The sequence below is a fragment of the Glycine soja genome, chromosome 15, assembly GCF_004193775.1.
Source record: "Glycine soja cultivar W05 chromosome 15, ASM419377v2, whole genome shotgun sequence".
In the NCBI taxonomy this organism is placed as follows: Eukaryota; Viridiplantae; Streptophyta; class Magnoliopsida; order Fabales; family Fabaceae; genus Glycine; species Glycine soja.
The window spans coordinates 21,501,767-21,526,557 of NC_041016.1; the positions used below are offsets into that span (position 1 = coordinate 21,501,767).

Below are 24,791 nucleotides of genomic sequence, written 5' to 3' on the forward strand. Positions count from 1 at the left end.
CCTCAATTGGAGATTCTTGCTGAGTAATTGATGTAAACTCTTTCCCTATCTAATTAAGGTTGTTTTATGTGTTCATTGTTTCTATCAGTACTTTATTATTGCATGTTTGTGGCTTGATCACCCATATGTGTGTACCGTTAGGGGGTTTAGCATTGAAAGATGTATTGTCTCCTTAGAACTTGATAGAGTAGGATTAGGTTCCCGTATGTCTGGACACGGAGTGCGGTAATTTAGTTTTTATTATGTTGTGATCATAAAGTTGTTCAATTAAGCTAAGTTCAACAAGAGACATCTGCGAACGAAATTTAATTAGAATTAGGCTAAACTCACAAGACATCGGTGTTTAGTTCTTGAGCCTTCAGCATAGAACACAAAAACATCTTTAATTAGAGAAATATCCTTAATTGCATCAATTTGCTCAGTAAGAGGACCCAACGCCTTTAGATATCTGTTTTCACACTTACTTGCTCACGTTTATTGCTTTGTAATTATAATAGAACATACTTTTGTTTTCATTCACAATCATGATTTCTGTTTGCAAAAGCCTGCTTATTGAACAAACCTTTACCAAATGAACAAGTTCCCTGAGTTCGATACTCAATTTACACCGTTTTAATTATTTACTTGACAATCCAGTGCACTTGCCGATAGATTTCGCATTCAAACAAACAAATAGTAGCCCAGAGTGTGAAACAGTTGTCTGCTACAACACTCTTGTCTTTTGAATAGGTCGTCCAATCCTCTATAATCTAGTGGAGCATCTAGTCACGTAGAAAAGAGCGTCCAATTTGGTGGTTCATTAACATAGGTTGTGTTGTAATTGTAACTCCCTTTTGTTTTTCTCTTATAATAGTTTTCATTTAGATAGTTAGCTGGTGTCTCCTTTAGAAGGAGCTATATTTTCTGGGTTTAGAAAACTTGAGTGTGTTTTGAACCCTTCAATTGCAAATTTTATTATTTGCAATAAACTTAATAATGTGTATGATATCTCTCTTTTCCTTCTATCATCTGTGCTGCTCTATCTGAATAAAATTTCTTGAATCTTCCCAACACCAAGCCTCATCCTTATCCATGCCTAGCACAAAAAGGTAAAGAGATAGAGGGTTGCGTTGATGCAACCTGCTATGAGGAGAAAACATAGGAGAGCACTTACCATTCCACATAACATTGGTTTCTACTTTTCTATACAATTCATAACAAGAGTAATAAGATTCTTACGTAAACCCATTTCTAGCAAAACATAATTCATAAAAGTCCATTTCATACCATCGTAGGCCTTTGACAAATCTAGTTTGATAACAAAGTAACCTGTTTTGCCCCATAAATTCCTCAAATTTCAGAGAAGTTCTTGAGCAACAACAATATTCTCGTGAATGCTCCGAGTTTGAATGAAACTCATCTGAAAAGGGGAGATCAATTGAGGTATAAGAGATTTGGCTCTCCTTGTAAATTGCGGTCCAACCTATCCAAAAAAGGATTATGAAAGCCATTATGCTTTTGATTTTGGATACCTTCAACACGAGCCAACAATTTTCTTTTCTTCACTTTAATTTCTCCAAAAATATCCCATTGTCATAGAGAAAGGTTCCTTGCAAGTTAGAAATATTAGGCACAAAAGGGGCATTAGATTTCCATGCAGAGGTAACCACATCATTGAAGGAATAATGAGTTAACCATGCACATTCAAATTTAAAAGCCTAAGATATGTCTCCCTTTCAAAACCATGAAGAGCTATAAGGATTGGATGATGGTCTGAAAATTCAAGTCTAGGCAAAACCTTAACCACTGCACCAGGAAATAGAAGCCTCCACAAATCATTGTTCGACGCCCTATCTAGCCTCTCAAACATGTGTTGAAGACCATATATTGAACTGTGGTCCTCTCTAAGTGAAAGAGGGCCCCCCACCTTAGATTGTTGTATCCTGGATTGCGAGGCTGGTGATTGTGTTATTTTAGCATTTTTTTTTATTTATTCTGGTGTGGACATGTCTACCGTAGTTTCACACATATCTAAAAAAAAAACCAAAATCCTGCGCACCAGCTTTGTTTCTCACGGTGGGGGATTTATTCATGCCCCCCACCTTAGAAGCCGCCCTTTGACATATTGCTTACTTAAATGAAAGAAAGCTCTATTAGCAGCACCTCTCCAATTCCAAATAAAAATATCGGAACTCTTATTTACCATCATCATAAACAAGCAATTGAGACTGATAACTTGTAACCCCTTCAACTAAGGGGGGTCTCCATATATAACCACTTCCATATCAAGAGATCCATGATTCCTATCACTCGAATTCCAACCAAGAATTTTTTTTATCAACAAATGTTAATTGTAGGTTTGTTAATTTTATTTTGTAAAAGAATCAAGCCCGTAATCTTTTTTCTCTTTTTTTTTCTTCTGTTTTAATCATCCAACTAACATTCTATCTCCTTCCAATGAAAGAATTGAGTTGTTCATTTGAATTAGTGCGCGGTTGATGCTGCGTGGCCTAGTTGAATGGTTGATGTACTTGCTCATTCAAAAGCAAAGAATCAGATATTATCTCGTCCTGGACAATGGGAACCCAATTTTGAACGTCCCTTGCCCTCTCCCACCTGTATGACCTCAATTTTTTCTCCATTTTTAAAAGTTTGCACGTGCTAGCTCCTCTGTTGACATTTCTATTTTTTTTTCTCCAAGTTGACCACCCCCTACACCTTCCACCATAACACTGCTTGAAACTCTGATTTAGTTCATGAATCTGTATATGGTATATTTCTGATTTAGTTGCCAAATAGCCTTTATTTATTGTAAGAATTAAAAAATTACCTTGAGCTTACCAATCCACAACACTTGTATGGCCTGAACCCGTTATGATTTTATGCACAAGCATTGAACATTTGAACTATTGATTACAATATAATTTACGACAAATCGTGAGAAACAAAAGGTTCAAATAAGTTTCAATGACATGAATGCAATAATCTGTATTATCATAGCGACAATCCACTAAATTTATTACAGCAAAGGCTCCTCCCTCTTAGTCATATATAAATAAAAATAATTAATTTCATATTAATTAAAAAATTAATAACATTATTTAATTTTTTAATCTCATGAAAAAATAAGATTATTTTTAAAATATCCTTCATTAGAATTTATTATTGTAAATAAAAAGAATAATTAAAATTTAATAAAAAGTATTTTAAGGATGATAGTATTAAATGAAACAAAATTAGTTAAATTTATTTATATTTAAGTTTAAGGTATAACATATTTTTTTTTGTTTATATATAAATCGAGAGGAATTACATCATCAACCAAATTTATTATAGCAAAACCATTACTCCCACTACTGAGTCTTAGTATGCTTCATTGCACAATAGAGTTTAAAAAATGGAACAATAAAACTCAAACAGGGACATTAACCACAGAAAATGAGCCAAAAGAACAACAACATCACACTACCCATATGTAGCCATCGCTTAATAGATGGAACAAATACTTACAAGCTAGGTGTTTCAGTGAAGGTTTGTGAATTTTATTTGGAATAAAATTCATTTTAGTTAAAATATATTTACAAGTGAAGTAATTTATTTTTTTAATGTTTTTATCCTAAAAGTAAATAATAAAGGTTAGCATAATTTTTTTTTTGACAAATGACCTATTTGGTCCTTTAACTTATTTTTTTTAGGTCAATTTGATAATTTATATTTTTAAAAATTCATTTTTGGTCTCTTATTTTATTTTTATTTTTTTCAGTTTAATCTTTTATCTTTTAAAAAGATTATTTTAGTCATTTAGTTTCTTCCTTTTGTTCAGTTTAGTCTTTCAATCCATTTAAAATTGATTTCGTTAATTATTTAAAATGAACTTTTTTTTATTAAAAATGAAGTAGAGCAAAAAGAAAGAAAACTGACTAAAAAAAGTTCATTATTAAATAATTAGCAAAGTCTATCTTAAATAGATTGAAGAATCAAACTAAACAACAAAAAATAACATAAAAGATCAAACTTAACCAAAAAATAAGATAAATGACCAAATAAACTTTTTAAAAAGATAAAAAAAACTAAACTGAACAATAAGATAAATGATCAAAATGAACTTTTTAAGGGATAAATGATCAAATTAAAAAAAAAAAAAGATAAAGGACCAAATAAGTCATTTGAAAAAAAAAATGTAAATAAAGATTATTTAAAGTTACTTAAAATACCTCCTTTTTGTGTGGTTGATCCAACTTTGAACACTAAATTATAAGTTTTTTTTTGGATAACCAAGTTATTGATTTTTTAAAAGTTAACCATGTTAGTGATTAAAGTATCTACCAACTATATTTTTTCATTCACAAAGATTCAAACTTAAGACCTAATTTAATACAACGAATCCAATTTTACTTGAACAAACGACTTGTTAACGTTAAACTAAATATTCGTGGACAATTATTTTAGTTATTAGTTTAAGTATTTTGACATAAAATATTTCCCACAATTTTACGTATTTTCTTATATACTTAATTTTAAAATACATTACAAAAACAAATGGGACAATTTTATTGTCGAATTTTTGTTATTCTTCAATACCCTTTAATTATGTTTGACAAATTATTTTATTTAGTTTTTAATTTATTTTACTATTTTCTAGAAAAAAAAATTTCACTAGTTAAAAAATTTATTTAACTGTTAGATGAATAACTTGTTTTAATAATTTCTACCGTTATTTTTCTAAAATTACTTTCGAAAAATACCTCTAAACACTTGTTCTTTCAAATATTAAATTATATCATTTAAACTGCGTATGGCAAACAAAAATTATTAAATCATATGGGGCTTGAACTATAATTTAGCCAATTTTGATATGATCCGAGAAAAGAAAAATACTCAAGAAAAATTATAATTGTACAGATGAAACGTCAACTTGAGTTCTTTTCGTGATATTATACACTTACAAGTAGTCTAGTGAGAAATTGAACTTATAAGTATTAACTTTACACACTTGCTTAAATAACATTTCATTCTCTTCATACATTTTTTAAAACATCTTTCTTAAAATCATTTTCTCTATCTTTTTTCTTCTTATCCCAGATGTATTTCTTCTCTTCCTAATTTTCTTCTAATTATAGAAATAATTGTAGAAATAAAATTTCTCTTTGCAAAACACAATCAATGGCCACAACAGAAACTGGCATCGCTTGCCCCCAGCTTTTAAGTTCTGTATTTTATTTGATTTTCCTCTCGAGTTATTTGATAGGTAGACTAAAAGGCAACCACATAGAGCTAAATCACTCAAATTAAATGCAAATAATGCAGGACGTGGGGATTTTTTTTGGATAAAATTTTAGGATAAAGATCCAAGACTGAAAACCTCCAAGGTCAAAGAGCATTCCCCCATCAGATTTGCACTTACCTCAACCTAGAGAAGAATATCAGATGTCCCTATGTATTTTCCCTACCTTTGATCATTTATTGTAACAGCAGCATTTTTCTTAGTATATACAAAAATTTAGAGAAAAGGAAATAAATGTAAAACCTAAATCCAGCTAAAGCTAAAGGCTAGACCTTAGAAGGCAATGTATAGGAAAGTATGAAAATGGGTCAATGGCTTTATCCATCTGTATTAGGTCACTTATTATGAGCAAGTAGCAAAAATTTATCTCCGCTTCACCCAGCAAACTCTTCAGTTTAATTTATCTTTGAAAGAATGGATCTAAACTATAATGACTAAAGGAAGTATAACTATCCAGAGTCAGAAAGAATTGAGATCTTCACACTTTATTGACGAGCGTTTCGGATCTCATCCATCAGCGCTATCAATGCCACTCTCCACTCACAGCACTGTGCATCAGAGCTGAGTAACTTATGCATTGTGCTTAACTCATCAGGACTTGCCCTTTGCAGTATTAATTTCATCTCTTCAAGGATGTCCTCTTTTTCCTGCTTAATCAAATCAATACCAAAATTTTTGGTATTGATAATAATACCACTGGAACCATATGTGAAGTTATCAACAACACTGCCAGAAGGGGCAACTTTGTGATTCCAGTACTCTACACACAGATGGCTGGGATCTTGAGCTTCGATGGCCTGAAAGTGTCAGAATGTAATAGAACATCAGAAGTAAGAACATAAATCCAGAGGAATGTTCGAGAAGAGTCAAGTTTAACCAAACTATATCCAAAATTAATTTGGTAGTCATTGAACAAAATTTACTATAATAAGCTATGTTAATTTAGTTCAACACACAATTTGGTAAAGAGATTTGAATTATGTGAATTAATTTTAAATTAGACAGTAATCTACAAATAGAAGATATTAGTGTTAGCTCACGTTGGGCAAAAATATAAGATTCGTGTGTTTACATTACCTGAATAATAGATGGTAAAAGGAAGCCAAACATTCTATGACCATTAATGCTTTTCAGGAGCTCTAAGAGAGGAAGTTCTAGTTCACCTAGACTCCTTTGCCTCATGATTTCATGATGTAATCTCTTCAGAACTGATTCCCAGCAATTATCTGCTGAGGTATCTGTGAAAGCCTCACTTGGACATTCTTCCATGGTAACCTGAAATATGTTGTATGGGATGAGAAAGAAGTACACTTAAATTGAAATCATGTCAATGCAAATCAATACTACCATAAAGACTCGGATATAGTTAATTAATTAGTGCTATATAGTAATGTCATTGAGTTTCTTAACCAAAAGAAACAAAAGATTATCACTATTTTGTCAGATTCAATAACTTGAGACATTGATGCCTCTACATGAACATCTAATGATGGAAAAATTAGTAGGCAGCCACTGGATCTATCCCATCAACAGAAACACACACGATCTTGAAGTAATCTGTCCCATAAATCTGTAGCATTATATTTTAACAAAATACTCCATAACCCAGCAAACAAAGCATATTGTGCAAAACATTCCATGCATTCTTGCTGAGGCAAACAACTATATCTTTTTAATAAAGGCATCTAGAGAAAAATGCATGCCAATATTTTAAAAATATCCTTCAAGTTGAATCTACATTGGAGACCAAGAAACTGTTTGTAAATTAATATTCAAGCTAAAATGCATTTGGAAATGGAATTTGGCAACTGAAAATGTCAACAACAGCAACAAACACCATATTCTGGTGGGTTGACTACATGGATTCCAGTATTATCAAGAAACAGTGACTTGTCAATATTGTTTCCTTTTCAAACCTAAAACAGAAACAAGGTTAGGAATGATACCTTGAAAAGAGGTCCAAGAAAACCAGCATCAATGACTTCAGAAATATAGGTACAGATTCTTGTTGGATCAAGAATGCTAAAGAAATTAACTCGAGTCTTGAATCCTTCAAAAGTATACCAAAAACTGGACAAGTAAGTTCCAAGAAATAGATAATCTAATAAAATATAAACCCAGAAAAGATCCTACTGGCATACCTTTTGGGTATAGTGTGTGCTTACTGCACCAGAGCTTTCCATAAACAGCAGATCCCAAACTTACAAGCTTTACAGAAGTACCAAACATTTGCACTAAGCAGCTTTCGTCTGTCAAAGATATACTAGTATGTGTGGTGTCTATGGCTTTCCTTTCAAATAGATTGTTGTGCTGATTTCCAGAATCAGAATCCATTTGCAGATCCATCTCAATTTTTCCACCATCAAATGTACAATAATTACGAACACCCCTTGAACATGATGAAAAATCTGTCTTTAGAACAGAAAACGAGTTTGATAAGTTACCCTCACCACAAAGTTCCATGTTGTCTTCTTCCTGTTTGGTTTCTGAACAGCACACTTTTTCCTCTACTAAAACACCTTTACTATGATGCTTACCAGCAATATGCAGCAAATGATTTTCATTTTCACCAGAGATAACATCAAGATTCAAATCCAGAGAACCAGCCTGATCCACTTTATCTTTGTTGTCTGTGATCAACTTTTTATCATTATTATTATCATTATGACTATCTATACTTTCATATGCTGCACTTGAAGTTACAGGGTGAGCCTCAGACTGCACTATCTCTGAAGTAATATGACTATTAGGACTGCTAGGTGCATTTAAATTTGACCTATCCTTGGTTCCTGCAAAGCCAGTTGAGCTTTCCATTTCTTCACAATTCTTGATTTTGTACATGTCTTTCTCAAGGTCTGGTTTATCTAAGCAAACCTCATTGGCATTGGCAGAAATCATTCCAAAGTTTTTATTTGCCCACACCTCAATAGCATGTGATTCTCCTTCTAATGCTTCAAGCAATTTATTTAGTTCACTTATAGTATATCGAAGCAGAACAAATCTTTTCTCCAATCCACACAAGCAGAACAAATTAGCATGCTTAAGACAAGAATATCTGTCAGGGGAGCACTCACAACCCATAGCTGATAGGTGCAAGTCATAGAAGCAAGAGAAGCATTCTCTTTCCTTGTACAAATCAAAATCACTGTTCATCTTCAGCAACTTAAGATGATTTGGAAGACAGTCTAGCCTTTCTTCTTCCATCTTTATCCTTGCCTATATCACAAATAAGGGTAACAAAGAAAATGAGTACTGAATAAAATATCTGCATGGTATCAAAAAACAGTATAATAAATGAGTTCCAAAACTTTACAGTAGCTTTCAGAATTTGTGGAAGTAAGTATCATCAAAGTGGAGGCTGAGAATCACTACCTTAACTGCCTTGGTAAGATCTCCATCTTTCCCACAAACACTTCCCCATTTCAAACTTTTTGGAGTTTCCTTTCCAAGAGCTAGCTCTGCAAGGGCTCGTACAGCTTCCAGTGCTGACCCAAATAACAGCTTGTCATGTGACAAGGATGTCTTACGGCATTGTAACCTGTAAAGCTCGACAGCATTTTGTCCATGCATTAACCAATCAATAGGAGCCACATTCACTGCCTCTGCACAGTTGAAGCCACAATTGAAGCCAGCATGATATGCCCTGGGAAAGGTAATAACAAATTCCCCAGAATGCTGAACTGTGCGATACACAGGCACTCCCTCAGATTTAAGAATTGAAGGAGAAAACTGGGTAACCTGCTTAAAAGGAAAAAATCAAAACCATTAGAATCATAATACTTTCACAAACCTAAAAGCTATGTAGTGTACATAGAATGCTAAAAACTGAACAAGTGCACTGGGGAAATCTGGAGATGAACAAATGTTAATTATTAGTAGAAATACAACTGACAAAATTCATCCCACTTTGTAAGGAGGGAAATGCTATAAACAGATTTATAAGAGTGAGCATCACTGCAGCAATAACAGAACTGAAAGTTTGTGTCATAAAGAATATTGGTCACGAGGAACCGTCAAGTCATTAAGATCATGCCAATTCTCAGTCACCACCTTTTCCTAAACACACTAGCAGAGTGGTTTGCTGGAGTCTATAATGAATTTCAGTTCTCAGGTGTAGTAACTGATAATTTCTCTTACTCAAAATTTAATACCAAATTACTATAGCTTCCGCAGTTTTACTTAATATTTATATATATATATATATAAAGGCATCTTACACTATGCTGATCAGCATGTATTACGCCTGGTAGGCAAACTTAACTATCTCATAATCACCAAACCTGACATCACCTTTGTTATAAGTATGGTTAGTCAATTTCTGAATGCCAATTGTGATAGTCATTTGGATGTTGTGAAATTCATTCTTCAGTTCATAAAGAATACACTAGGTAGAGGATTATTACATGAGGACAAAGGCAATGCAAAGATCATTCATTACTCTGATGTTGACTGGGAAAGGTCACCCTTAGACACAAGATCCACTTAAGGATACTGTGTTCTTGCTGGAGGAAACCTAATATCATGGAAGAGCAATAAGGAAAACATAATTACTAGATCCAGTGCAAAAGTTGGATTTTGTTCTATGGCAATAGCCACATGTGAGCTTATGCAACTTAGGCAACTACTCCAACAGCTAAAATTGGGAGACAAACACATGAAAGGATCAGAGGCATAGAAAGATCAACTGTCACTTTGTTAGAGAAAAGGTGCTTTCCAGCGAAATTACAACCAACTTTGTTAACTCCAGCAATCAGCTGGCTGGTATGTTTGCCAAGCTTCTTTGAGGTTCAGGTTAAATATACTTGTGACAAGCTTATTACACACCATATATGTTTCACCTTGATGGGAGAGTGTGTTAAATAGCATATTATACACAAGGTTATATTTTTTAAAATAAAGGGCATGCAGAAGCTTATTGCATAACCCAAATATTTTACACATGGTTATATTGTAATAGACACATGTTAATATCAGGAAGATAGCCATTATTGTAATTAGGGATTTGATTTGTATTTAAGATTGACCCCCTTTTTACTCTAATATGTTACTATATATAGTACTCTTGTATAGTACACATGTGCATACCTCTGAGACGCACAACATTAAGTTATAGTTCTTCTCTATAGAAACAATAAAGAAGCACTAAAGCAACCAGTAACTGAAAATACTAGTCAACAAGTAAAAGTAACAAGGAAAGTACAAGTGGTAGCATTATACCAGATCATTGAGTAGATTTGGTTGTTCCTCAAATAAATCAGGCAAGTGCTTCCTCATTACTTTTTCCAAGGCTGCAGCATGGCTTCCAGGTACTCCATACCATACTTTTGGGTCACCCCAGTGCAAATAGTTTAGTGAATAGAGGTGATGGTCCTCAACATGCTGCTCCAAGAAGCAGAAAATGATACAATGCGTTATCCTTCTAGAAAATAGTTAGGGATTGAAAGGAAAGAAAAGCAAAATTCAAGATCAAGACATTTTATTAGTTTTATAGTTCAACAGGTCAAACATATTAATATAAGTGGAATCCAAAATATTGCAAGTACCAACATACTGAGGATTCTATTAAATTAAATGATTTAATGATGAAGCAGTATGTAGTGGCCCACTTCATTCTTTATTACTTCTAATTGTTTATTTTGTCAAGTAAACCTTTAACTAAATGAGAAATTTTCTATAGTAACTAAACAACAGATGTTAAAAAATTTAAGAAAACTTTCATGAAAAATAACTTCAACTTATCATATCATGTCATGACAAAAAATTGGTAATATTCTATCTCATGTCTTAACGCTTTCCCTTAATCATAAATTTAGACTTGGACAAAAAATTCTCATCACTTACCCAGCAAAATGATGAAAAACACATGCCAACATACAGCCATGGCACTAGAACTCCTGATATATCACTTCCTTCATAACTTAGTACAGAACCTGGCAGTCGGGCAAAATTATTCAGATTCCAGCCAGACTGGGCATATTGATCTGACTCACTCTTAGTTAATGATGCGGCCTTGGGAAAACCACTTCCAAGTGCTCCAGTTTCCAAGTCAGCTCCATAATACACCTACAATATGACACAGCAACATACAAACTGTTAGCACAGTTATGCGGCAATAAAGACTAATATAGTTGTCAATAGACAATGATTAATACCTCAACCTCATCAGTTGGTTGCTCAATTATTCGCCAGTATTCACCTTCAATTTCCTCCTCAGAGGGCTCCCATCTCTTTTGATGGTCACTTTCACTCACTATTCTGTCTCCATTAGCATCTCTCAACCCAAAGTAGCATTCCTTAAAAAAATTAGCATATTGCTGAAAGTCTTTAAGCGTGAAGTCTGACCCTGATTGAAATCCGAATTTCTCTTCAGACTCAGAAGCATTCTTAGCTTCAGAAGCTGCATTGGCAGGCTTCCTCCTACATGTGCCTGTTTTGGAGTGCTTTCTACGTTTTCGCTTCCTTCCCCTACTTTTTTTCCTCATAGGTTCCCTATTTTGAAGCAAATCAATTTGTTGAATACGAGTGGGAAATTCAGTATTTTCCCATAGATCTTTCTCCTTAAGAGGACAGGGTGGAGCCCAGCAAGCTGGAGGAACGATCCTACATATGCCATGGGGTTCAGCTAGGGGTCGTATCTTTCCTATGTAACTAAGCGTGTCTTCAAATTCCTAATTAAAAAGTAAAATAAGAAATCAAATTACTCAAGATAAAAAATGAGTATATTGCAACAACAAATGTGAAGATGGCTATAATAATAAGTACTTCAATAGTCGGATAAAAAACAGGTGCTTCTTCAATTATAGGCCGACATGCTTCAACCGGATCCCATCGAGCTGATATCTGCAATGTAGCAACAATAATCCAACATATGAAAAGAAAAAAAAAATACAAAACTTTCTCCCTCTCTTGTATATAGTCATCAATGGTAGCATTCAATGCATTATTTTCTTCTATACTATAAGAAATATGTTTGAAAATACTGAATATAGTCATTGACTTAACTGATATCCCTTCACGCTTTCAATAAGATGGTTATCAAATTATTGAAGTTAGACTCAACTCATGGTTATCTACTTATCTAGACAAGTATAAATAGCTCAAAATTTTGAACCCTCATATTAAACATGTTCATCTTCAAGAAACGCGGAGGGGGCGGGGGGGAGTTTAGGAAAAAACCTATTTAAAGTTAAAGCACAGGGTGTTGAAAAGTTAATTCCATTCAGATTTCATAAGTTGGTTCCTGTTTGTTCCAAAGACCTAGAAAAATACAAAATATTGTTCATGGACCATCAAAACATTATGCATGCTCAATATATCGGACCATATTGCATACCTTTTTATTTCTCAGACTGTCAGAAGACTCAAGGGCATTGTTATTTTTTGGCTTGTGTCCCAAAGACTTATCCTGAAAAATATGTAAGAATGATAAACTTGTTAAAATTATCAGTCTATCTAAAAGTAATCAAGGTAAACAATGAATTGAATCTAATTATAACTAATAATGTCACAATCCAAATATTGCCAAAGGATTTGGTACAAACTGGTGTAACATTTTAATGTCAAAGAGATCAAGAGATACCAATACCACTAGTGTATGCGACTCCAAAAGGCTAAACAAAGGCAGTACTATTTACCACCACTTGATAAAAAATTTCTAATCTTTCCAAACCCCGTGAAAGAAAGAAACCATATAGCTTACACATACATCTTAAAAGTCAGGGTAAAGAAAAATGTTAAGCAATTAGGATATGAGGGAATTAACAATTTAAACCATCCTTCTGAGCAGCAGAAGTTAGTTGATCAACTAAACTACAAGTAATGAACATCAATAGCTCTGACAAGTGAACACACAATGTTATAAACAGAACAAGAAAAGAAAACCAAGGGAATAATAACACAAGAATTGCAACAAATCTTCAAACTGCATAAACAAGGATAATAAGATCACCAGCAATTGTGATCCACAAAAACAAAGGGTAGAAGATTCAAACAGAGAAACAGGATAATAAAATATTCCAAACAGGCTTCAAAAACAAAGACATGATACATTGCTAGGGTTTGAAAATCTAACCTCTTTGGCTTCAGAATCTGCCGCCAATTTCAACTGCTCCATTCAATGCAAGATTATGATATGAAAAACCAATTGAACAACAATTATGCCTGCAACAAAAACCAGATACCCCTTTATCATTAGAGTCCACAAAAAGATCAAGGAGGCAACCCAGAAACAGTTTTCTACTTCTCTATTAGCAAACTAATTGACAGAAAAAAGAAACGTTAAAAACAGTTCAAATTAAAATTAATAAAAAAGAAAAGCAAGAAATTTAAGAGGGGAAAAAGAAGAACAAATGCAGAACATGACAATATTCACCTCAATGCAGCAAAAGATAGTTCGGTTCCTTTCACGTTCTGATTGCGTACAAATGAATTAAACAAGAAATTCCTTTGGAAATCAACACAGTGAAGAAAACCTAAATGCAAATTCAATTTGCATGTGTATGCAAATTTCTGTGAAACCCCCTGACAATTACCTACAAATTTTTTTTTTAAAAAAAGAGTACAAAATACTATGAATCTTGGAATCAAATACTCAAAAATTCGAACAGTTCCCACAAAATGAAGACAACAAAAATTAAAAGAACAAATAGAAATAACAATTGACTGAGTAAAAATCTTTCATTTATTTTGACAGGTGGACTGGGAAACAAAAAATATTAAATTCATATAATTAATAAAGAGAAATAATGAGAAAGATATTATATCTCCAGATTTAAGAAGTAAAAATCGAATACTACTTTTCAAAATATTCTATTTAATTTCCTTTATAATTTTTTTAAAACGAAGACAATTAAAAGCATTTTTATTAACTTTGAGAAAATATATATGGCACTAAAAAAATCAGGGGTAGTAGAGAAGTTAAGATACCACGTTGAAAGGTGTGCTTGCTTTTTGGAGTCTTCTACTCCTTTTATTCTAATTGTTTTTATTATCATTAAAATATTGAATTAAACTTTGATGTTCATTTGAATTGAAAATGGATGGGAAAAAAATAAAATAAAACGAAATAAACCATTCATACCAAAGTAGTAAATATAAAGAAACAAATAATAAAAAAGCAGTAAAAAGGAAAAGGTTCAAATTAAAAATAAAAAGTAAGAAAATGATAATGAGAGAGGGTCAAACGAACCCGCTATAACGCACGCAGTATTAACGGAAAGCGGTGAAACAAACCAACCCACCAACTATATATGTACTGTCTCAACAAAAAAACACATAAAAGAATCACATAAACTCTCTCTCTCCCTGAAAACTGTGGGTCCTTTCTTATACACTTTGAGTAATGACCATGAACCAACAAACATCCAGTATTTAGATGCACTTGCTGTAAAAAAAGAAATAAGCAGAATTATTGTTAGTTGTATACGAGGATCATATATGTTTTGGATTAAAATTTCGTATGATTTTAGCAATGGATGTGACTCTTGTCAACACACGGTTGAATTCGTAAAATAAGACTTGTGTGTAATCCTTACAAAATATATTTAAAAAAAAAGATGGCAAACTTTATATTTCACTAAGTCCTGTATTAAGAATTAGTCACATTATTAACTCAGATATCCGAAATTTGTGAATACCTTAGGGAGCTAGCAATTACTACCTACCCATAAAAAGTTCATACACATTTAGTATAATGTTATTGTTTTAATTTTCTATATTTTCTCCTTTTAAACACAATATCCGTATTAATATACTACGAAAACATTTATATGTTTGGGTTTATAATATACTACCATTAATAAATTTAAAACTAAATAAACAGTTCATTATTAGCATTAACAATTTGAAACATTTATCCTGTGTTTGGATGGGGTATTTAAATAAAGTAATTTATTTTTTTAGTGAATTTAAAATACTCCTATCATAATTTACGTGTTTGGATATAGGATTTCAAAAAATTTAAAATGACATCATTTTTTAAAAGAATTTTAATAGACTAAAATGATAGGAATTGAAATTCCACCATAATGGTAAGAATTTGAACTTTTCTCCTCTCACATTGTATCATAGGCCCCTTCGTTTTCTCTCTCACACCTTTTTTTTAGGAGATGACGCATCCTGGCTTGATCTCGGAGCTCCTACCGGAGGAGCGAGAGGGCCAAGCAATGTCAGCAACGGTGCTGGTGCAGTGTGCTTCTTACTCTTCTTCGTCTTCTTCTTCGACTTGGGAGCAGAAACCTCAGTGCTGGGTGCTACCACGGGTGTCGGAGTTGTCGGTGTCAGTGCAGGGGGAGAGCTCACCGGAACTAGCGCTGGCGGCGAGCTCACAGGTGTCACAGCAGGAGGTGTAGCCGTAGGAGGAGTGGTCGCGGGAGGTGTGGTCACCGGAGGAGTGGTTGCTAGAGCTGGAGTAGCAGCTTTAGACAGAGGAGATGCTACCATGGGAGATGAAACAAGAGGGTTTGCGATTGCAGCATTGGGGGATGAAGCTGGTGGAGATGAAGTGGGAGAAGCAACAGGCGCAGTTGATTTTGGTTTAGAAGGGGTTGTGGTTGGGAATGCTATCAACACTTTTTTTTAAATAAATATTTTAAAATGAAATTTTGAATTTCATTGAAATTGAATTACTTTATCCAAAAAAGGAAATTAAAATACAAAAAATTAAATTACTTCATCCAAACAAAATATTTACAAAATGAAAGGAATTTAAATCAAGGCAATTAAAATGTTGTGTATTTAAATTTCCTAGAAATTTTCAAATCCTCCATCCAAACACAAGGTTAGTGGGTTTGTGAGAATTTATTTGTGTAACACTGTGAAATTTTACTAATTAAAGATTGATGTTTAATGTATTTCTTATATTATTTGATTATTTGATTGATTTTGATTAATTAAGATGTTGTGTGAATTAGTTGTGTGTGATTGCTTGATGTGGATGTTAGGTTATGTGGAGTTTGATTGACCTATGTTGAAATTATGAGATTTTAAGTTTTATCAAAACCTATTCCGATAAAATTGCGTTCTCGAACTCGTTAACTGTTGGATCACCTTCAAATATGGACTATAGGTTCGCAACCCACGTCTTCACGCTTTGATCATTGGGATTTTCAAAATAACACTTTTGAACATCTCGCTTAGCCAGACAAGCATACTAAGCACAATTCCAACCCGAGGAGATAACTCACTCAACGAGATCAGTGCACTAAGCGCAATTCTAGCCAATAGAGAAATTGCGCTCAACGCGAAATGTCACGCTCAGTGCCAAAAGTTGAAATTCACATAGCGAGATGAGTTCATTAAGTAAGATTTGCAGATTATAAATATGCTATTCATCGTGAAAAATACAATTTTCACCCTTTTCTCTCTAAACTCCGTCCAAAAACCCTAGAAACTCCTCTTCCACCACCCACGACCACCAGTGGCCACCACAAGTCGTCGTTGCTTGTTGTCGAACTACCGCATGGAAAGGAACATTTTAATTGGAGCAGAATCTTCAGAATCCATCTCAAGGATTTGATAGAGGATGGAGCTTCCAACCTTTTCTTTCGTGGATATTTTTTAGGTAACCTTGACTTCTATGTCTTTCTCCTGGTTAGTTTGAGTCTTTCTTAATATCTCTTGTGATTTAGGCCATGTAGTAGGATATTTTTACACTTCCTTTGAAAATAAGACGATGTAAAAGTTACCATTTTATAAACTTTATGTCATTTTAATGACCTTATCTAAACCCGGTCACATTGATGTGATCAGAATTTCAAAATAGTGTCTCTTTGAAGTAGAGCCTGAAACACCTCTTAGCCCCTTTTAATTTGACAAGGGTATTCAACCGTGAAAGTTGATATTATGATAATGTTGATGTGAGATAATGTTGATATTGACGATGATATTGATGTTGATGATGATATTGAGATGAGATGATGTTAATGACATTAAGATGAGTTGATGTTGATTATGCCATTGTGATGATCTATGTTGTGTATGTACATGGGGGTAAGTTGGATGTCCCTGGTGGGAAAAATAGAGTGGTTAAAGAGTTTTAGGCATCTCAGGAAAGAGTTTTATCCACAATCAGTGCAATGAGGGTGCTCATGTTTCATACTTCATAATGCATGGAAATAATATAAACTTTGTCAGTAAATACTAGTGGTTTTTTATGAGGGAAAATACTTGTACTTAGGGGCATGTCACTTGGTTTGAAATTCCCTTGTAACTCAGTCTGGTCACCATTGAGGGGGGGGGGGGGGGGGGAGTTACATGTGCACGACAGTGTGACCTCGACACTTGCTGCCTAGTTTTCCTAAGTGTGAGTGTCGCATGGACACACTTAGGTTATTTCCTGATGAATGATACCACATTGCATTTGAGAGTTGAGGTCAGGTACATGCATTATACTGAGCATGATTGATTGGAATTGTGGAAAAATTGATGACTAGTTGTTAAGTGTATGTTAGACTGATGAATATTTGTGTATGATTATGGTATTTGTTATTGTTTTCTTGTTAATCATGGTCATGTGATGTTTGTTGATTTCTTATATAATAAAGTCATCCTTGCAATTTTATATTGTGTGGTTGGTACTTATGAAGATCGAGAACCTTAGTTCATTGAAGCAGATGAACAACAGTAAATGATGTGGAGAGAGATTCTTTTTGTAGAACAAAGGATCAAGCTGAATGTTTTGATGATGCCAAAGGATTACATGAATCATATGCTTCTCAAAGATTTACTCAAGACAAAGCAATTAGAGATATTCAAGATGGATGATCAAGACAGTCTAGAGTCTTAGAAAGGATATTAAATAGGAAGGGAATTCCAATTGGATTAGCAAAAGGTTTGGCCAAGAATTTTAAGTTAAAAAAGTGTTTTTCAACAAATTTACTCTCTGGTAATCGATTACCAGAGGATGTAATCGATTACCAGTGGCCAAAACTGATTTACAACAGCTATTAAAATTTGAATTCAAAATTTGCACTGTGTAATCGATTACACATATATGGTAATCGATTACCAGCAGTTTCTGAACGTTTTAATTCAAATTCTAAAGAGTGTAATCGATTACATACTTATTGTAATCGATTACCAGAGGAGTTTTTCAGAAAACATTCTCAACAGTCACATCTTTTTATGTGGTTATTGAATGGCTATCATAGGCCTATATATGTGTGACTTGAGACACGATTTTGACAGAGTTTTTTCAGAACAAAAAGTGTTTATCCTCTCAGAGAGCAAATTCATTTTATCCTCTTAAGAATTCCTTGGCCAATTCAATTGCAATTCATTAAGGAATTATTTGAGCACTTAATCTGTAAAATCTATCTCTTTCTAGAGAGATTCATTCTTCTTCTTCAACTCATTCTCTAAGGGATTAAGAGACCGTGGGTCTCTTGTTGTAAAGGAATTCTAAACACAAAGGAAGGATTGTCCTTGTGTGTTTAGAACTTGTGAAAAGGAATTTACAAGATAGTGGAACTCTCAAGCGGGTTGCTTGGGGACTGAACGTAGGCACAAGGGTGTGGCCGAACCAGTATAAATCTGAATTTGCACTTTCTCTTCCCTTAATCTCCTTTGTTTATTATTGTTTTACATTCATATTCAAATTGTTTTATTTGAATTAATATTTACGAAGTTCTTTGTTAAGGGAATCTATAACTTGAAAAGAAAGTGAAATAAATTTTTAATTGGGGAAGTAGTTTGGAATATCTTAATTCAACCCCCCCTTCTTAAGATATCTGAGGCCACTTGTCTAACAAGTGGTATCAGAGCTTCATTCTTGTATAAAGTTTAGAAGCTTCAAGAAAAAGATGGCCTCAGCAAACTCCTTATTTCCAGAAGGGAATTCTATCAATAGACCTCCAATCTTTAATGGAGAGGGTTACCATTACTGGAAAACCCGAATGCAAAATTTTATTGAGGCAATAGATCTAAATATTTGGGAAGCCATAGAAATAGGGCCTTATATACCTACCACAGTAGAAAGAGTTTCAATAGATGGTAGTTCATCAAGTGAAAGCATAACTATAGAAAAACCTAGAGATAGATGGTCTGAAGAGGATAGAAAACGAGTACAATACAACTTAAAAGCCAAAAACATAATAACATCTGCCCTGGGAATGGATGAATATTTCAGGGTTTCAAATTGTAAGAGTGCTAAGGAAATGTGGGACACTCTTCGATTAACACATGAAGGAACTACAGATGTTAAAAGATCTAGGATAAATGCACTAACTCATGAGTATGAATTATTTAGAATGAATACAAATGAAAATATTCAAAGCATGCAAAAGAGATTTACACATATAGTAAATCATCTAGCAGCCTTAGGAAAAGAATTTCAAAATGAGGATCTCATAAACAAGGTGTTAAGATGTTTAAGTAGAGAATGGCAACCCAAAGTAACGGCTATTTCTGAATCAAGAGATTTTTCTAACATGTCCCTTGCCACTTTATTTGGAAAGTTGCAGGAACACGAGATGGAATTATTGAGATTACATCAACATGAAGAAAATGATAAGAAAAAGAAAGGAATTGCTCTTAAAGCATCATCCTCAATTCAAGAAGAAAGTGATCAGGAAAATGATCTAGATGATGATGATGATCTGAGTCTTTTTGTAAAAAGATTCAATAAATTTCTTAAAGTAAGAGGAAATCAGAGGCGACCCAATTTTAAATCAAAGAGAAGGACATAAACTTCATCCTCTACTTTAAAATGCTTTGAATGTAATCAACCTGGACATCTGAGGGTTGATTGTCCCATCTTCAAGAAAAAGATGGAAAAATCTGAAAAGAAAAATCATAGTGAAAAGAAACTGAAGAAAACATACATCACATGGGATGAAAATGATATGGAATCTTCTGAAGATTCTGAAAATGAAGAGATAAATCTCTGCCTTATGGCTAAAAGTTACGAAAGTGATGAAGAGATATCTTTGAGAAAGAAGTGGTACATAGATAGCGGATGCTCAAAACATATGACTGGAGATGCATCAAATTTTACACATATCTCTCCAAAGAAAAGCGGGCATGTAACATATGGTGACAACAACAAAGGTAGAATCCTTGGAGTGGGTAAAATAGGTACAAATTCATCAAACTCCATTGAAAATGTTCTACTTGTTGAAGGACTTAAGCATAGCCTGCTTAGCGTTAGTCAACTATGCGACAAAGGCTATCTAGTATCATTTGATTCTCAGAAATGTCTTATAGAACATAAGCATGACATTAATATAAAGCATATAGGGCATAGAGTCAATAATGTTTACATGATAGACTTAAGCATAAAACAAGAAAACAATCATTGCTTTCTTAGTAAAGATGAAGATCCATGGTTATGGCATAAAAGAATTGCTCACATAAACATGGATCACTTAAATAAATTAATTTCAAAAGATTTAGTAGTTGGTTTGCCTAAATTGAAATTTGAAAAAGATAAACTATGTGATGCATGTCAAAAGGGCAAACAAACAAGAGTCTCATTCAAACCTAAAAATGTTGTTTCAACCACTCAACCCTTACAATTATTGCATATGGATTTATTTGGTCCATCTAGAACCATGAGTTTTGGAGGAAATTACTATGCTTTAGTTATAGTTGATGATTTCTCTAGATATACTTGGACATTATTTATTACACATAAAAGTGATTCATTCCAAGCATTTAGAAAACTAGCTAAAGTCATACAAAACAAGAAAAATCTTAAGATTGCATCCATTAAAAGTGATCATGGGGGTGAATTTGAAAATAAAGATTTTGAATTATTTTGTGATGAACATGGTATTGAACACAATTTTTCTGCACCTAGAACCCCTCAACAAAATGGAGTTGTTGAGAGGAAAAATAGGTCATTGGAAGAAATTGCAAGAACTTTATTAAATGATACTTCTCTTCCAAAGTATTTTTGGGCTGAAGCTGTCAATACTGCATGTTACATCATGAATAGGGCCTTGATAAGACCCATTTTAAAGAAAACCCCATATGAGTTATATAATGGTAGAAAACCTAATATTTCTCATCTACATGTTTTTGGTTGCAAATGCTTTGTGCTCAATAATGGAAAAGATAATCTAGAAAAATTTGATGCAAAATCTGATGAAGGTATTTTTCTTGGATATTCATTACAAAGCAAAGCATATAGGATATATAATAAAAGAACTATGAATATCGAGGAATCCATTCATGTTACCTTTGATGAATATAATGCTATCTTGTCAAGAAAGAATATGCTAGATGATATTGCAGATTCTTTAGAACATATGAATATTGATGAACAAGATTCCAAAGGAAATGATAAAGGAAACAATGAAGATCCTCCAGAAGAAGTCAAATCCAATGATGAACTTCCAAGAGAATGGAAAGCTTCAAGAGATCATCCCCTCGACAACATTATTGGTGATATGTCAAAAGGGTGAATTTGAAATGTCAATGATGGGAGAACTAAAGTACTTTCTGGGATTACAAATCAAGCAAACTCAAGAAGGTATATTCATCAATTAATCCAAGTACTGCAAGGAATTGATCAAAAGATTTGGGATGGATAGTGCAAAACACATGTCCACACCTATGAGCACTAGTTGTTACTTAGATAAAGATGAATCTGGTCAATCTATAGACATGAAACAGTATCGAGGTATGATCGGATCTCTTCTCTATTTATCTGCTAGTAGGCCTGATATTATGTTTAGTGTATGCATGTGTGCTAGGTTTCAATCCAACCCCAAACTATCACATTTGAGTGCAGTTAAGAGAATCATGAGATATCTATTAGGTACAATAAATTTAGGATTATGGTATCCTAAGAACTCAACATGTAACTTAATAGGATATTCTGATTCTGACTTTGCCGGATCTAAAACTGATAGAAAAAGCACAAGTGGAACTTGTCAATTCATTGGATCCGCTCTTGTCTCATGGCATAGTAAGAAACAAAACAGTGTTGCTTTGTCCACTGCTGAAGCAGAATATATTTCTGCCGGCAGTTGCTGTGCACAGATTTTATGGATGAAGCAACAATTATCTGACTATGGTATCCTTCTTGATCGTATACCTATTAGGTGTGATAACACTAGTGCCATAAATCTATCCAAAAACCCATTTCAACACTCTAGAACTAAACATGTAGAGATTAGACACCACTTTCTTAGAGATCATGTCCTAAAGGGAGATTGTGTATTAGAGTTTGTTGATACTAAGAATCAACTTGCTGATATTTTCACAAAACCTCTCCCTAAGGAAGTGTTCTTCTCTATTAGAAGAGAATTAGGTCTCTTTGATGTAAGAGATTTAGAAAAATAAGGGATTGATTGGTTGATTGATTGATTGATTTACTCTTATTTATTGTTTGTAGATTAATTTGTTTGTTTGATCTTGTTTGAATTCTTGTTTTTATGATAGAATTTATGATTTCTTGTGTATATAATAATTGAATGATTGAATTTAGTGTATTAGTAGTGAAAATTAATCATATAGGATGTATTTTAGCATAAACATAGATATTCTCTTAAGAAACTAGCCTAGGATAGGCTCTAGTAATCGATTACCATCCAGTGTAATCGATTACACTAGAACAGATGGCCTGTAATCGATTACAGTATTCTTGTAATCGATTACCAGTAGGCTGCCTCCTCCTGTAATCGATTACCATGCGTCCTACTCTATAAATATCACGTTTTCAGAATCTCTTGCGCAGCCCCTTCCTCCTTGCGCCGTACCTCCATTCCCAAACCTCCAAACCTTCCTATCTCACTCATTTCTTCATCAAATCGACTCCCGTAAATTGCAATCTTCTTCTTTTTCATTTTTCTTTTGATTTCACCGATTAAAATCTGCAAAAACTCCCTCAAATGGTAGAATCGTCAAAGAAACGAAAGGGTTCTTCCGTCTCCGCTTCGGCTTCAAGAGCTCATCGTTCTGGAGCCACTAGCGCATCCACAGCACCAATTCCACCCTCATTGTCCTCTTCCCCAGTGTTTTCTTCCGACGAACAGCAGAAACGGTACTCCAATCTTTTCTCATCTCGTTCCATTATCGACCCTAAGTTTATTGATATGGAATTCTTTTCTGCTGAAACCTTTGATTGCATTCAAGCCTTTCAGAACTTAGGTCTTCTACCTTTTATGTCATTACAATTGCCTACTTATCCTGAATTGGTTAAAGCTTTTTATTGTAATCTTGAAATTCAGGACAACACTCTGATTTCAGAAATTTTTGGGATAAAAATGGTCATTGACCAATCCCTTTTCCATGACTTAACCAAATTACCCAGTGATGGTGTACCATTTGAAGGTACACTGAATGACGACTGGAAATTTGATTTCTCTGCCCATGATGCCCGCCAGTTGGTTTGCACCAACAATGCGGATATGACCGGACGTCTTCTTGCCGGGTCATTGGCTTTTGAAAGCCGCATCCTTCACTATTTAATTGTGCGTATTTTGCTTCCACGATCTTCCAACCTTGCCCAGGTTTCTGAGGAAGATCTAATTATCATGTGGGCCTTTAATACAGGGCATCAACTTGACTGGGCACACTTAGTCAGATATCGCATGCATAAGGCATTGCGATTAAATGCTCCACTACCATATCCACAGCTTGTCACTCTCTTTTTCCGCCATTTTCAAATTCCTCTTGATTCTGAACCTTACGTTCCAATCAAGAGATCCTTTTTAATTGGTGCTGCTGTGATTGCTTCTTTTGGTTACCGCAAAGAGCATGATGGCTCTTGGGTCAAAAAGGGTGCTCCACCCGCTGATGATGAAGGCAACCTACCAGTTGAAGATAATTCCTCTCTTCTTCGAAAGCTTTTGGAAAAGTTCGATGGTCTTCAGACTTTTGTTGGTGACAAGTTTGATGCTATGGAATTGCAAGTCGACATGCGATTTGATGCCATGGAATCAAGGATCACCAAAGTTGAAGAAGATGTCTCCTTCATCCGTACTTGCTTTGATCCACCACCACCGCCTCCATCATCTTCTTAGCTTATATGTTATTATTAAGACTAAGTATTATTAGTGGTTAAGTATTATTAGTACTTTGTTTTATCGCCGTGTATTTGGCTTTTTGTTGCTCTAGCTATCGTAATCTTGCACTATAATTATATTTCTAGACTTTGCTTTGGTTGATTATGACAATGTATGGATTTATTTTGGTTTAATGGTTGGCTTTGTTTGGATATTTATTGTGTTAATGTTTGGATATTGATTGCCTTGCTCTAGTTCTTTTTGATGTTGCTAAAGGGGGAGAGAACTTAGGAGAGAACATGGGTTAGAAATCAATTAGAAATTTAGGCAAACATGCCAAAAGATAGGGGGAGTAAGGGTTGTGTGAACGTGTTATCATCTTGTATATAGCTTGTCTTGATTTCAGGTATTGTCATCATCAAAAAGGGGGAGATTGTAGAACAAAGGATCAAGCTGAATGTTTTGATGATGCCAAAGGATTACATGAATCATATGCTTCTCAAAGATTTACTCAAGACAAAGCAATTAGAGATATTCAAGATGGATGATCAAGACAGTCTAGAGTCTTAGAAAGGATA

General features: G+C 34.0%; 2 protein-coding genes across 3 annotated transcripts; one reads left to right on the forward strand and one right to left on the reverse strand.

Moving 5' to 3' along the window:
* Positions 1–5,269: 5,269 nt before the first annotated feature.
* LOC114388503 (lysine-specific demethylase JMJ18-like) lies at positions 5,270–13,896 on the reverse strand. Of its 2 annotated transcripts, none has more exons than XM_028349017.1 (12): positions 13,635–13,896; positions 13,335–13,423; positions 12,597–12,668; positions 12,026–12,103; positions 11,422–11,931; positions 11,105–11,326; positions 10,481–10,642; positions 8,636–9,001; positions 7,405–8,479; positions 7,210–7,313; positions 6,341–6,538; positions 5,270–6,060 (listed from the first exon to the last, which is right to left on the reverse strand). In XM_028349017.1, exons 2-12 carry the CDS (start codon positions 13,374–13,376, stop codon positions 5,749–5,751), a joined length of 3,141 nt encoding a protein of 1,046 aa, XP_028204818.1. In that variant the 5' UTR covers positions 13,377–13,423; positions 13,635–13,896; the 3' UTR covers positions 5,270–5,748. The 2 variants fall into 2 exon arrangements, with proteins under 2 accessions (XP_028204818.1, XP_028204817.1); XM_028349016.1 differs by having other exon boundaries at positions 11,416–11,931; positions 13,635–13,895.
* A 707-nt stretch (positions 13,897–14,603) lies between these two features.
* LOC114385943 (elastin-like) lies at positions 14,604–15,842 on the forward strand. The gene is made up of 2 exons (XM_028345971.1): positions 14,604–14,628; positions 15,367–15,842. The coding sequence occupies exons 1-2, from the start codon at positions 14,604–14,606 to the stop codon at positions 15,840–15,842; spliced, it is 501 nt and encodes a 166-aa protein (XP_028201772.1).
* The last annotated feature ends 8,949 nt before the right edge of the window (positions 15,843–24,791 follow it).